Source organism: Somniosus microcephalus, unplaced genomic scaffold (genome assembly GCF_052327205.1).
Source record: "Somniosus microcephalus isolate GS21.2 unplaced genomic scaffold, FLI_Smic_1.0 unresolved_chr4, whole genome shotgun sequence".
NCBI classification, from domain to species: Eukaryota; Metazoa; Chordata; class Chondrichthyes; order Squaliformes; family Somniosidae; genus Somniosus; species Somniosus microcephalus.
Window position 1 is genome coordinate 34115223 of NW_028225182.1, and position 13543 is coordinate 34128765.

The 13543-nt window shown below is 50.9% G+C and overlaps 1 protein-coding gene across 1 annotated transcript in view; it reads left to right on the top strand.

Annotated features, from left to right (window-relative positions):
- Positions 1 to 9498, top strand: part of LOC147090496 (protein mono-ADP-ribosyltransferase TIPARP-like) — a 30714-nt gene extending 21216 nt beyond the window's left edge. The window contains exon 6 of the mRNA XM_085977266.1: positions 2022 to 9498. Within this exon, the coding sequence (XP_085833392.1) occupies positions 2022 to 2472 (451 nt within the window). The 3' untranslated portion in view covers positions 2473 to 9498. The remainder of the gene's footprint in view (positions 1 to 2021) is intronic.
- The last annotated feature ends 4045 nt before the right edge of the window (positions 9499 to 13543 follow it).

Genomic DNA, 13543 nt, shown 5'->3' on the forward strand with positions numbered 1-13543 from the left:
GTGATCTCATTGAAACATACAAGATTCTGAGGGGGGGATTGACAGGGTAGACGCTGAGAGGCTGTTTCCCCCTGGCTGGAGAGTCTAGAACCAGGGGTCACAGTCTCAGGATAAGGGGTCGGCCATTTCAGACTGAGATGAGGAGGAATTTCTTCACTCAGAGGGTGGTGAATCTTTGGAATTCTCTGCCCCAGAGGGCTGTGGATGCTGAGTCGTTGAGTAAATTCAAGGCTGAGATCGATAGATTTTTGGACTCTAGGGGAATTATGGGGATAGGGCAGGAAAGTGGAGTTGAGGCCGAAGATCAGCCATGATCTTATTGAATGGTGGAGCAGGCTCGATGGGCCGTATGGCCGACTCCAGCTCCTAATTCTTATGCTCTTAGCACGAGTTCATGTGTGATATTTTCGGGCAGTGGCGACTCCCTTTAAGAGGGTGACTTGCACAAGTCTACTCCTTCGTCCACCTCTGACTTTCCTAGTGAGCAAATGCTCTTGCAGCACACTAGATTGCAGTCTATAATTCCCCAGGAGTTGACGGCTGGTCTTTGCTGATCTTCGCTGTGGGCGGGCGAGGGGCTGGGGGCAACAGGTTCACAGAAATCACAGAAACCCCACAGTGCAGATAGAGGCCATTTCGGCCCATCGAGCCTGCACCGACACATATCCCACCCGATCCCCGTAACCCCTACACCAATACATATCCCACCCTATCCCCCGTAACCCCACGTATTTAATCCCCCTAACACTAAGGGTCAATTTATCATAGCCAATCAACCTAACCCGCACATCTTTGGACTGTGGGAGGAAACCGGAGCACCCGGAGGAAACCCACGCAAACACGGGGAGAATGTGCAAACTCCACACAGACAGTCACCCGAGGCTGGATTCGAACCCGGGTCCCTGGCGCTGTGAGGCAACAGTGCTAACCACTATGCCACCGTGCTGCAGGTTACAACTGGCTACGGCCCAGCTGGAATGTCTGGTGGTAGGGTTGGGGGGGCGCGCAGAAACGGGTGGCCGTGACGCCCTCACGAGTCAAATAGCCTGCCGACTTGCTGTCTACGGGTTGCACGTGAAGATTGGTTGCTTGGGTGAGGTGGGGTTCGGGCCTCGTACCGTCCGTGGAAACTACCCAGCTAGGGAAGCACAAGCTGGGGCTGTTTTCTCTAGAAAAGAGAAGACTGAGGGGGTGACCTGAGAGAGGTCTTTAAAATTATGAAGGGGTTCGATAGGGTCGACGTAGAGAAGATGTTTCCACTTGTGGGCAAGACCAGAACTAGGGGCCTATAAATATAAGATAGTCACTAATAAATCCAATAGGGAATTCAGGAGAAACTTCTTTACCGAGAGTGGTGAGAATGTGGAACCCGCCACCACAGGGAGTGGTTGAGGTGAATAGTATAGATGCATTTAAGGGGAAGCTAGATGATAGAAACTAGAAGTTGAATAATATAGAACGTACAACACAGAAACAGGCCATTCGGCCCAACTGGTCCGTGCCGGTGTTTATGCTCCACACGAGCCTCCTCCCACCCCTACTTCATCTCACCCCATCAACATAATCTCCTATTCCTTTCTCCCTCATGTGTTTACCGAGCTTCCCCTTAAATGTATCTCTGCTATTCGCCTCAACCACTCCCTGTGGTGGCGAGTTCCACATTCTCACCACTCTGGGTAAAGAAGTTTCTCCTGAATTTCCTGGTGGATTTTGTATGGCCTCTGATGTAAGAAAACTACTCGGCACTTGGTCTAAGCGTTAAACAAAGCTTTAATCAACTGTTTTACAACATGGAGGTCTAGTTGTGTCCTTCACTAGTTCCTGTTAAGAATGTGCTGCGCAAGCTGGGCCCATGCCCGAGTATTTATACTCTCCCTGGACAGCGCCACCCGCAGGCCGCTCAGTATTATTTCATAAGTCTTTCTTTCATGAATGACTGATTCATGTCAGCCTCTTTGTTCAAGGGCAGGAGGATTGTTTTTTCACTCTCTCTCAACGGTATTCGTTCTTTCTTCCAATAGGAAAAAGGTGTACATGGCTCGCAAGCTGTCGGAGCGCGAGAGAGTGCTGAACGAGAAGCACTTGTTTCATGGGACCTCCCAGCTCTCCATTGACGGCATCTGCAAGCACAACTTCGACCCCCGGGTGTCCGGTAGACATGCCACCCTCTACGGCCAAGGTAGTTACTTTGCCCGGAAGTCCAGCTACTCCCACAGGTACGCCCAGCGATCCGACGAAGGGGCCCATTACATGTTTCTGTCCAAGGTCCTGGTGGGCAAGCACACCGTCGGCAAGCCGACCATGAGGAGGCCTCCCGCCATCGACCTGAACAACTCGAGTAGCGACCTCTTCAACTCCTGCGTGGACAGCGTTTACGACCCGCAGATTTTCGTCTTGTTCGAAAACGACCAGTGTTTTCCTTATTTCGTGGTGAAGTACAAAGAAGTGGAGGACAGCGTCGCTGTGAGATGACCGGCCATCCGCTCCCTCCTCCTCTGCCACCGCCGCCGCTCACCATGGCTGCATGTGTGTACCATCTACAAGATGCACTGCAGCAACTCGCCAAGGCTTCTTCGGCAGCACCTCCCAAACCCGCGACCTCTTCCACCTAGAAGGACAAGGGCAGCAGGCGCATGGGAACACCACCACCTCCAAGTTCCCCTCCAAGTCACACATCATCCTGACTTGGGACATATCGGCTGTTCCTTCATCGTCACTGGGTCCAAATCCTGGAACTCCCTCCCTAACAGCACTGTGGGAGTCCTTCACCACACGGACTGCAGCGGTTCAAGAAGGCGGCTCACCACCACCTTCTCGAGGGGCAACTAGAGACGGGCAATAAATGCCAGCCTTGCCAGCAATGGCCACATCCCATGAATGAAATATTTTTTTAAATACCACGTTTCGTGCGTCGATGGGTCAGTAAGACCGGAGAGGGAGGAGGTGGTGAGACAGCAGTGCTGTTCTGCCAGTGTTGAGGGCTCTTTCTCTCTTGATCGCCTTAGGAATGTTAGGAACAGGAGGAGGCCATTCAGCCCCTCGGGCCTGCTCCGCCATACAATGAGATCATGGCTGCTCTGCATTTCCTTCAGATCATTTGATTTTTTTTTTTGATACGGCTCTGAAACATTCTGAATGTCCCATCTTGGGAACATAGGGATTGTTGGATGATCAATGTCCATCTGGTTCACCTTCTACCATCCCGTAACATCGCCCGTCTCCGCCCTTGTCTCAGCTCGTCCGCTGCTGAAACCCTCATCCATGCCTTTGTTACCTCTAGACTTGACTATTCCAACGCATTCCTGGCCGGCCCCCCATGTTCTACCCTACGTAAGCTTGAGTCCTAACTCGCACCAAGTCCCGTTCACCCATCACTCCCTGTGCTCGCTGACCTACATTGGCTCCCGGTTAAGCAACGCCTCGATTTCAAAATTCTCATCCTGGTTTTCAAATCCCTTCATGGCCTCGCCCCTCCCTATCTCTGTAATTTCCTGCGGCCCCACAACCCTCCCCGAGTTATCTGTGCTCCTCTAATTCTGCCCTCTTGAGCATCCCTGATTATAATCGCTCAACCACTGGTGGTCGTGCCTTCTGTTGCCTAGGCCCCAAGCTCTGGAATTCCCTCCCTAAACCTCTCCGCCTCTCTTCTCCTTTTAAGACGCTCCTTAAAACCTACCTCTTTGACCAAGCTTTTGGTCACCTGTCCTAATATCTCCTTATGTGGCTCGGTGTCAAATTTTACTAAGTTAAAGGTGCTATATAAATACAAGTTGTTGTTGTTGCATGATACAACGATAATGGGAGTTGTTGACTAATCACAGCAATCAATCTCTATCAATTAGTCTACAATAGACCCAGACATGAGGCGAGGGAAATCCCTGTGGTTGGAGAGACCCAAAGTGACCTGTTCCGTCCATACACGCTCCACTCACCGTACGTCATGTCTCAAATTACTCCCCCACGCTATCCCAAAATGTTATTGGTTGAGAGAACGCTCTTTTTCTAATGATTACGTTGTGATCCGATAACTTGGTCGGTCATCCTTTCGGAAACTGAGAGCAAAACCAGTTCTGCGGACTCCTCCTCCACCCCAGGCTAAAATATTCGCCTTGACGATAGATTCTTGGAAGCCCTACCTGTTTCACTCTCTCTCTCATGTTCTTGCTCTTCCCCCACTCCCTACTTCCGTGCACCATAAGAATATAAGAACATAAGAAATAGGAGTAGGAGTAGGCCAATCCCCTCGAGCCTACTCCGCCATTCAATGAGATCATGGCTGATCCTCTACCTCATCTCCGCTTTCCTGCACTATCCCCATATCCCTTGATTCCCTTAATATTCAAAAATCTATCGATCTCTGTCCTGAATATACTCAACGACTGAGCCTCCACAGCCCTCTGGGGTAGAGAATTCCAAAGATTCACCACCCTCTGAGTGAAGAAATTTCTCCTCATCACTGTCCTAAATGGCCGACCCCTTATTCGGAGACTGTGACCCCTGGTTCTAGACTCCCCAGCCAGGGGAAACATCCTCCCTGCATCTCCCCTGTCAAGCCCTGTAAGAATTTTGCATGTTTCAATGAGATCACCTCTCATTCTTCTAAACTCTAGAGAATGTAGGCCTAGTCTACTCAATCTGTCCTCATTGCACTCTCCTGGGGCCCTTGCCTTGTGTTGCTTCCTGTTAAGCTGCCAAGAGGTGGACAAGGGCAAGTTGACGCGCTCTTGACGTCTTTCTCCTTTGTTGTCCTTTTTTTTTTCCCCCCACCCCGCCCCCTCCCCAAAACATTCTGCACAGTGAACCAAACCCCTACCACTCTACGGCTGAGTGCGTTGACAGAATCATAGAATGATACAGCACAGGAGGAGGCCATTCGGCCCATCCTGCCTGTGCCACCTCTTTGGTAGAGCTCTCCAATTAGTCACACTCCCCCCTGCTCTTTCCCCATAGCCCTGTAATTTTTTTCCTTCAAGTATTTATCCCCTTTTGGAAAGTTACTATTGAATCTGCTTCCACCGCCCTTTCAGGCAGCGCATTCCGGATCATCATAACTCGCTGTGTAAAAAAAATTCTCCACATCTCCCCCTCTAGTTCTTCACCTCAATTCTGTGTCCTCTGATTTAGCTGAGAGGTCAATAACCAGGGGGCAGAGATTTAAAGTAACTGGTAGAAGGATTAGAGGGGGGTTGAGGGGAACTTTTTTCATCCAGAGGGTAGTGGGGGTCTGGAACTCACTGCCTGAAAGTACTCAGATATGCACTTGAAGAGCCGTAACCTACAGGGCTACGGATCAAGAGCTGGAAAGTGGGATTAGGCTCGATAGCTCTTTTTCAGCCGGCACGGAAATGATGGGCTGAATGGCCTCCTGCTGTGCAGTGAACGTCCATGATTCTAAAACCCTTCATGATTTTGAACACCTCTGTCAAATCTCCTCTTAACTTTTGTTCTAAGGAGAGCAACAACCCCCCCCCCCCCCCCCCCCAGGTTTCTCTAAGCCTCTCCACATAACTGAAGTCCCTCATCCCTGGTACCGATTTAGTAAATCTCCTCTGCACCCTCTCCATGGCCCCTCTCTTTGCCAGTAAACTGCCCAACCCACCAGTCCTTATCGTGCTCCTCGCTGCAAAAGTTTCTGTGGCCGTTTCGATGGGGAACCTGAATCTCTTTCCCGTTGAGGAGGGAGTTTCCAATCCTCCAGGAGTGGCATAGAGTTCCCAGGAATTAATGATTAATCTCCAGGACAATGCTGTGAGCAGCACCCGGGTGATAAATCATTAGCGGGGGGGGGCATTAAAATACAACCTGTGTTTCTTTTTATTTTCTTCAAACCTTTAGTTATAAAATTATTGCCCCGTCACTTCACAGGAGCGTAAATCAGACAAAGTTTGACACCGAGCCATGAGGAGATATTGGGGCAGGTGACCAAAAGCTTGGTCAAAGAGGTAGGGTTTTAAGGAGCCTCTTAAAGGAGTAAAGAGAAGCGGAGAGGTTTAGGGAGGGAATTCCAGAGTATTGTGTGCAGTTTTGGTCGCCTTATCTGAGGAAGGATGTTCTTGCCATGGAGGGAGTGCAGCGAAGATTCACCAGGCTGATACCTGGGATGGCAGGAATGGCGTATGAGGAGAGATTGGGTCGATTGGGCTTGTGCTCGCTGGAGTTTAGAAGAATGAGAGGGGATCTCATTGAAACTTATAAAATTCTAACAGAGGACTAGACAGACTAGATGCAGGAAGGATGTTCCCGATGGTGGGGGAGTCCAGAACCAGGGGTCACAGTCTAAGGATAAGGGGTAAGCCATTTAGGGCTGAGATGAGGAGGAATTTCTTCATCCAGAGAGTGGTGAACCTGTGGAATTCTCTACCACAGAAGGCAGTTGAGGACAAATCATTAAATATATTCAAGAAGGAGTTAGATTTGGTTCTTAAGGCTAAAGGGATCAAGGGATATGGGGAGAAGGCAGGGACAGGGTACTGAATTTGGATGATCAGCCATGATCTCATTGAATGGCAGAACAGGCTCAACAGGCCGAATGGCCTACTCCCGCTCCTATCTTCTATGTTTCTATATTGGAGACTGGCAAAAAAAAAAGCTGTTTGACTGGGTGGGGCAGTTGGATGCCAAGTAATGGAACCTCCAGTTGTACGTCCACGATTGGAGGGCTGCGTCTGGTGGGTGAGGAAGGGTTGGACTTTTAATCCGTGCCCTGAAATTGGATTATCGAAGCCTGTCGCGTAATCCTGTCATGTCTGGTAGAGTGGAACCGAAAACTGGCTCTGCGTACTTAGTTCTTTGGAGCCTGGAATGGAAACCTGGAACCGGTCCATGTTGTCACGGTGCCACGAGGCTGAAACTCTTCTGCTCTATTACCTCAACGCCAGAGTTTTTGAATCATTGCCAGAGCAATTAAGCACGTTTGACAAGATGTTAAACTGTGTAGTCTGCTTGGGTGCAAGTAGACTTGGAAGTGTCTCCAAACCCCTGGAGGACTACTCCCTCCAACCACACCCCCCCTGGTTCCCCGGGTTTGGGTGAAGCTCTCCCCCCGCCCCCAGCGCATTTCTGCACAGGATGATCCCAGGGGTTGATTCCCCTGTCCCTGCTGAGTTAGCCCATCTCGTCGTGGGAGCTGTTACCAGTTGCCCAATGTGTGACTGTGTGGGGATAGGATCGGGCTAGGTTGGGCTGCCTGCTGTGGTTTAACAAGCCTGCCAAAACTCACTGAAGATTCCATGTTTGGACGCAAGATCCCAGCGTGAGTCCGGGCCTTTCCGGAAAGGAAGGCTGTCCAGCAAAACACTAGAGGAGTTCTTGAGGTAGATGGGTATCGACCCGGCTTGCTTTCAGTAATCATCTGTAAATGGGTAATTATTGGGTGATACAGCACAGAAGGAGGCCATTCGGCCTATCGTGCCTGTGCTGGCTCTTTGAACGAGCTCTCCAATTAGTCCCACTCCCCTGCTCTTTCCCCACAACCCTGCAAATTTTCCCCCTTCAAGTATTTATCCAATTCCCCTTTTGAAAGTTACTATTGAATCTGCTTCCACCACCCTTTCAGGCAGCACGGTCCAGATCACAACAACTCGCTGCGTAAAAACAAAATTCTCCGCATCTCCCCCTCTGGTTCATTTGCCGATTATCTTCAATCTGTGTCCTCCGGTTACCGACCCACCCACCACTGGAAACAGTTTCTCCCTATCTACTCTCTCAAAACCCCTCATGATTTTGAAGACCTCTATTAAATCTCCCCTTAACCTTCTCTGCTCTAAGGAGAATAATCCCAGTTCCTAACCAAGACGCCAGCTTCCTCCTTGCACTTTCCCTTTGAATTAAAAACATTAGCCATTCGTGTGCCTGTTGCTCTGGGTTTAGATCTCATTCAAACTCCCTGGCTGAAAAATGACTTAAAACGGCCAAGGGGCAGTGACCTGGCATGGCGCCAACCTGTTTAGGCTGTGGGTAAATCTTCAGGAAAGTATCCATGGTCTTGTAGACTGTGTAAGGAGAACCATTTCAAATGTGACGTAGACTGCAAATGCACCTCACAATCCGGTCCCTAGGAGGAAGGTGTGGGGAAAGACAGAGACACAGAGGGGGAGAGAGACACACAGAGGGGGAGAGACACACGGAGAGAGAGTCACAAAGGGGGAGAGACACATGGAGAGAGAGTCACAAAGGGGGAGAGACACAGAGGGAAAGACAGACACAGGGAGAGAGAGACACACAGAGGGGGAAGAGAGACACAGGGAGAGAGACACATGGAGAGAGACGCACAGAGGGAGAGAAACGCACTGAGGGGGAGAGAAACACAGGGAGAGAGACACAGAGGGGAAGAGAGACACATGGAGAGAGACGCACAGAGGGGGAGAGAAACACACAGGGGGGGAGAGAGACACAGAGAGAAACGCAGAGACAGAGGGAAACAAACACGGAGAGAGCCAAGCAGATAGAGACACACTGACAGAGGGAGGCAGACACACAGGCACAGAGAGAGACAAACACACAGACACAGAGGGAGACAGGCACGGAGAGACAAACACTGAGGGAGACAGACACACAGGCACGGAGACACATACGGAGGGAAACAGACACACAGATGAAAGGTGTTCCCTTACAAGGTGCGAGTGTCCTCTTTCAGGTTGTTTGAACTCAATGGTGTGGCAAGTGTCAATGGAATCTTGAAAGCAAGCTGTCCATGTGCCCTTTGGAGGATCTGAGCTTGTACCTGTGGGCCTCCGTTCTCTTCCTGCAGGGTTTGATGAGCCTCTGTTACCCACTCTGCGAATGTACTCATCTCTCTGCCTGAGATGCGGCAACGTCTAGGCATTTGAGCATGTGTCTAGAATGAGCCGGCAAGGTGGCCTGCCAGTTTTGGGGGCGGGGAGGGGAAGAAATGTGAATGAGACTCTTGACTTGATGTAACTGAAGGTTTGGCCACTGGGTGTTTATTGGAGGGGACGGGGAATAGAAAATGAGGCATCTGGCCAGAAGGACCCCGTTTTTCCAACCTCGCTGAAAAATGGTCAACAATGAACTTTGAACTCATCGCCTTGCCCTTCCTTCCCAGGCAAGACCGTATTGGCCAATCTTCTCCCACGTCTCTCTTGGTGCCTGTACCCCACCCACCCCTCCCCAGGGCTGTGTCATTTACTGAAGAACGGTTCAGTGTAGACACTCCTTCCCCACGCTAACCTGCTTCCTGCTGCAGAGAGACCCCGTGCCTCCCCCGGTGCACGGCGCTGTCATGGTCGTAGAATGAGGCCCTTCGGCCCGTCGTGCCTGTGCCAGCCCTTGGGTCGAGCTGAGAGTCCCGAGGCCAGAGGAGGACGGCTTATCACGTAGCTGGGATCCAGCGAATGGGCCAAGACTTGATCTTCCAACCAAAGCAGTTGCGTTCTGGGTACTGTTTGCACGGTCGAGCCGTGTATATAAGAAATGTAGATTTTATTTATTCTGATGTCTGGTATTTGTAAATCAAAAATAAAAGGAATTGCGATGTAATTTTTCTAAAATAATGCTGTAAATAAATGTTTGGATTACTGAAGTAAAGGCTGAATGGTTTCCATGACAACGTATGGCTCCCAAGGCCCATTTGGAGTCAGGAGCAGGGAGGCGCTTCATGGCGGTTTTTTGTTGGCCTACCTTGCAATAACTAGACCAGGACCCGAGTTCCAGCATCTCCAAACAGGAGACAGGCTCTCTGACGTGTCAAAGGGAAAACCCAGCCAATTGGCTGCTTTCCGACAGAATCGCCGTGCCAGGGGAACGGACTGGGTGGTGCGAACCCTGACCTTTCACCTCCTGGGACACAAATGTCGCCCAGACTGACGGGGAGGAAGGCCCTCATCCAGTAATTGGCCATCTTGCTCAACCAAAATACAATGGGTGGGGTGGGGTGGGGTGGATTATTCCACTTGTGCGGTGTGGAGGGGGTTGATATTCTCTGAGGCTGAGCAGAATTTAAATTTTCAGTGGTGGGGGTAAAACGGGCGACAGTGGATCGACCGCCCCATTACGCACCCCCCCCCCGCCCAATTTTCATTCTGATCGACTTCCATGTGTTTCAGCCGTGACTCAGTGGGTCGCACTCTGAGTCAGAGGGTTGTGAGTTCGCCGTCCCACTCGAGAGACTTGAGCCCATAACCCAGGCTGATACTCCCCAGTGCCAATACTGAGGGAGCGCGGCACTGTCACAGGTGCCGTCTTTCGGATGAGACATTAAACCGAGGGTCCCATCTGCCCTCTCGGGTGGACATAAAAGATTCCCATGGCCACTATTGGAAGAAGAGCAGGGGGTGGGGGGAGTCCTCCGCCACCACCGGGGTCAATATTTATCCCTCAACCAACATCACTTAAAAAAAAACTATCTGCTTATTACCCCATTGCTGTTTGTGGGAGCTTGCTGTGCGCAAATTGACTGCTGCGTTTCCTACATTACAAGTGACCACACTTCAAAAGTACTTGATTGGTTGTGAAGCACATTGGGACGTCCTGAGGCCGTGAGAGGCGCTAATGCCTTTCTTCTGGAGGCACTAGCTCATGGTCAACAGCCTCCCTTCGGTGTCCATTCTCCACAGGGCATCCTTGACAGTGTTGGCAATTTGCCCTCGGGGAGGGGGGGGTTGGGTGGGGAGCACCGTAGAGTCCGACAGCGCCCTCCATGAAGGTGCACATTCCACTGTTGTGGGTCATTTGTTCTTATAACTTAATTGTTATTTTTAAAATTCATTCTTGGGATGTGGGCAGCGCTGGCAAGGCCGGCATTTATTGCCACGTCCATTAGATGGTGGTGGAGGTAGGCCTTCTCCTCGAGACAACCGTTTCTATGCCAGTAAGAGTAGACAACAACAAATTGTATTTAAATAGCGCCTTTAGCATAGTAAAATGTCCCAAGGCGCTTAGCAGGAGCGTTATAAAACAAAAAGTTAGACACCGAACCACGTAAGGAGAAATTAGGGCCGATGACCAAAAGCTTGGTCAAAGAGGTAGGTTTTAAGGAGCGTCTTAAAGGAGGTAAGAGAGGCGGAGAGATTTAGGCAGGGAATTCCAGAGCTTAGGGCCCAGGCAGAAGGCACGGCCACCAATGGTTGAGCGATTAAAATCAGGGATGCACAAGAGGCCAGAATTAGAGTAGCGCAGAGATCTTGGGGGGTTGGGGGTGGGGCTGGAGGAGATTACAGAGATAGGGAGGGGGGCGAGGCCATGGAGGGATTTGAAAACGAGGATGAGAATGTTAAAATCGAGGTGTTGCTTAACTGGGAGTCAATGTAGGTCAGCGAGCACAGGGGTGATGGGTGAATGGGACGAGTTAGGACATGGGGCAGCCGGGTTTTAGATGACCTCAAGTTTATGTAGGGTAGAACGTACCCTAGGACTGTAGCGATTGGCAGAAGGAGGCTGGCTTGCGGGTGCAGGAAGGGAGGGCAACATTTAATTGGTTTAAAACAGGAGCTACAGAAACTCCAGCTCTCACGCTCGGGCTTGGCTGAAACTCCGGTCCTGAAGCAATCCCGTGCGTGAGTCTCGCTGTGAGGGAGCAGCCACACTTAAAAACATGTCATCCTATTGTTAGCCTATCTGGGAGAGTCTGCACCTGCCCAGGCAGGTTCGCACGGTTTGCCTTTCAAGAGGGTGATGCGATGAGTCAGCTTGTAAAAAAAGAAAAAAATTGCGGGCGGCTCCTCCCAGCATTCCCGACAGGATTCCCAGCAGCCATTGCGTTCCACGGCACAGGGTGAGCAAGTAGCAGTGAAACTCGAGGCTTCCGAGCTTCTGCCGAAACTTTGGGTCTCTGTTTCTACCCTCTTATGTGAGCTGACTGGGAGTGGCTGTTCGGTGCTGTGGGCCACAGCTTAGCTGGGCAACACTCTCGCCTCAGAGTCACAAGGTTGTGGGTTCAAATCCTGGCCGACACTCCCCGTGGCAGTACTGAAGGAGTTTCGGACTGGTGGGTGGTGCAGTCTTTCGTGGCCGAGACGTTAAACCGAGTCCCCCGTCTGCCCCCCCTCAGGTGGACGGAAAAGATCCCACGGCCACTATTTCAAAGAAGAGCAGGGGAGTTCTCCCCGGTCTCCTGGGCCAATATTTATCCCTCACCCAACATCACAAAAAAAAAACCCAGATTATCTGGTCATTATCACATTGCTGTTTGTGGGATCTTGCTGTGTGCAAATTGGCTGACGCGTTTCCTACATTACAACAGTGACTGCACTTCAAAAAGTACTTCATTGGCTGTAAAGCGCTATGGGACGTCCTGAGGTTGTGAAAGGCGCTATAGAAATGCAAGTTATTTTTTAAAATTCCATTAAAATATTCTTTCCCCCCGGTCTCATTTTCCACCTGCCCTCCCCATACCACCCCACCCCACCCCCCAGCTCTTACAGATCCACAATTGCAAGCCACTCTCCTGTACCCCCCACTCATCCCCTTTCTTAATGCAGGAACCCAGATGGTGTCAGCGGGCAATTCGACCACAGGGGCATCACAGCTGAGGTGCTGCTCACCTGACAGCCACAGTCCTGGATGTTCCAGTTTGCTGGGAGTGGGCGGTGGGAGTTGATTGTGTGTGTGGCGGGGCGGGGGGGGCGGGTGGCAAGAGTCACTGGATAATGACCGGGAGCAGGATCCCCTCCCCAGTCCAGGGGTCAGTGAGTCAAGTTCTGACGGCGTCAAACGCAGAGATCAGGACGATTAATCAAATGACAACTGGACATGCACTTGAAGAGAACTAATTTGCAGGGTTATGGGGGGGGGGGGGGGGGGGGGGAAACAGGGGTGTGGGACTAAATTGGACAAAGAGCCAGCATAGGCACGATGGGCCGAATGGCCTCCTTGTCTGCTGTAGGATTCTAACTGGGTGGTACATAGGTGGAGATCGATTCTGGTGTGGGTGACCACAGGACCAGGTGAGACAGTGCAAGACAGAGGGTGAAAGAAAGAGAGAGTGAGAGATGGACAGGAAGAGTGAAAGATGGACAGGAAGAGAGAGAGAAGCACAGGGATATATGGAAAGAGAAAGGGGGCTGGAGGATAGAGAGAGAAACGCAGGGATATATAGAAAGAGAAGGGAGAGTGAAGGATAGAGCGAGAAACACAGAGAGGGAGGGAGGAAGGACAGAGAGGCAGTCTGCGAGCGAGCGAGAGAAACACAGGCAGAGACAGAGCGAGAAAGGAGATGAAAAACAGAGGGAAAAAACCGAGTGAAGTTATAATCTGAGCCATGTGGGGAAGGGAGTGGAGTTTCACTCTGATCTGAACCGTTCGCGGCAGATTAAATGGGAAATCTCACTGGGCTTTTACACCTGGCCTCGCCCTTTGCGAGAGATACCCTAAATAAAAAAAACACATTCCACTGGTATCAGCAGAGCGAGAGATTGCGCATGTGATATTACCAACCGTCCTCCAGGAATTCCTGGCTGCTTAATTCAACATTGCCGCACAATAGGCTGGCTAATTCGGCAAGCGGGAAGTGACAGGCTGCGACTGAGGCCTACACTGCCGAGCCCTGCGGCACGCATGCATTTTCAGTCTCTCGTACTCCTCTCCT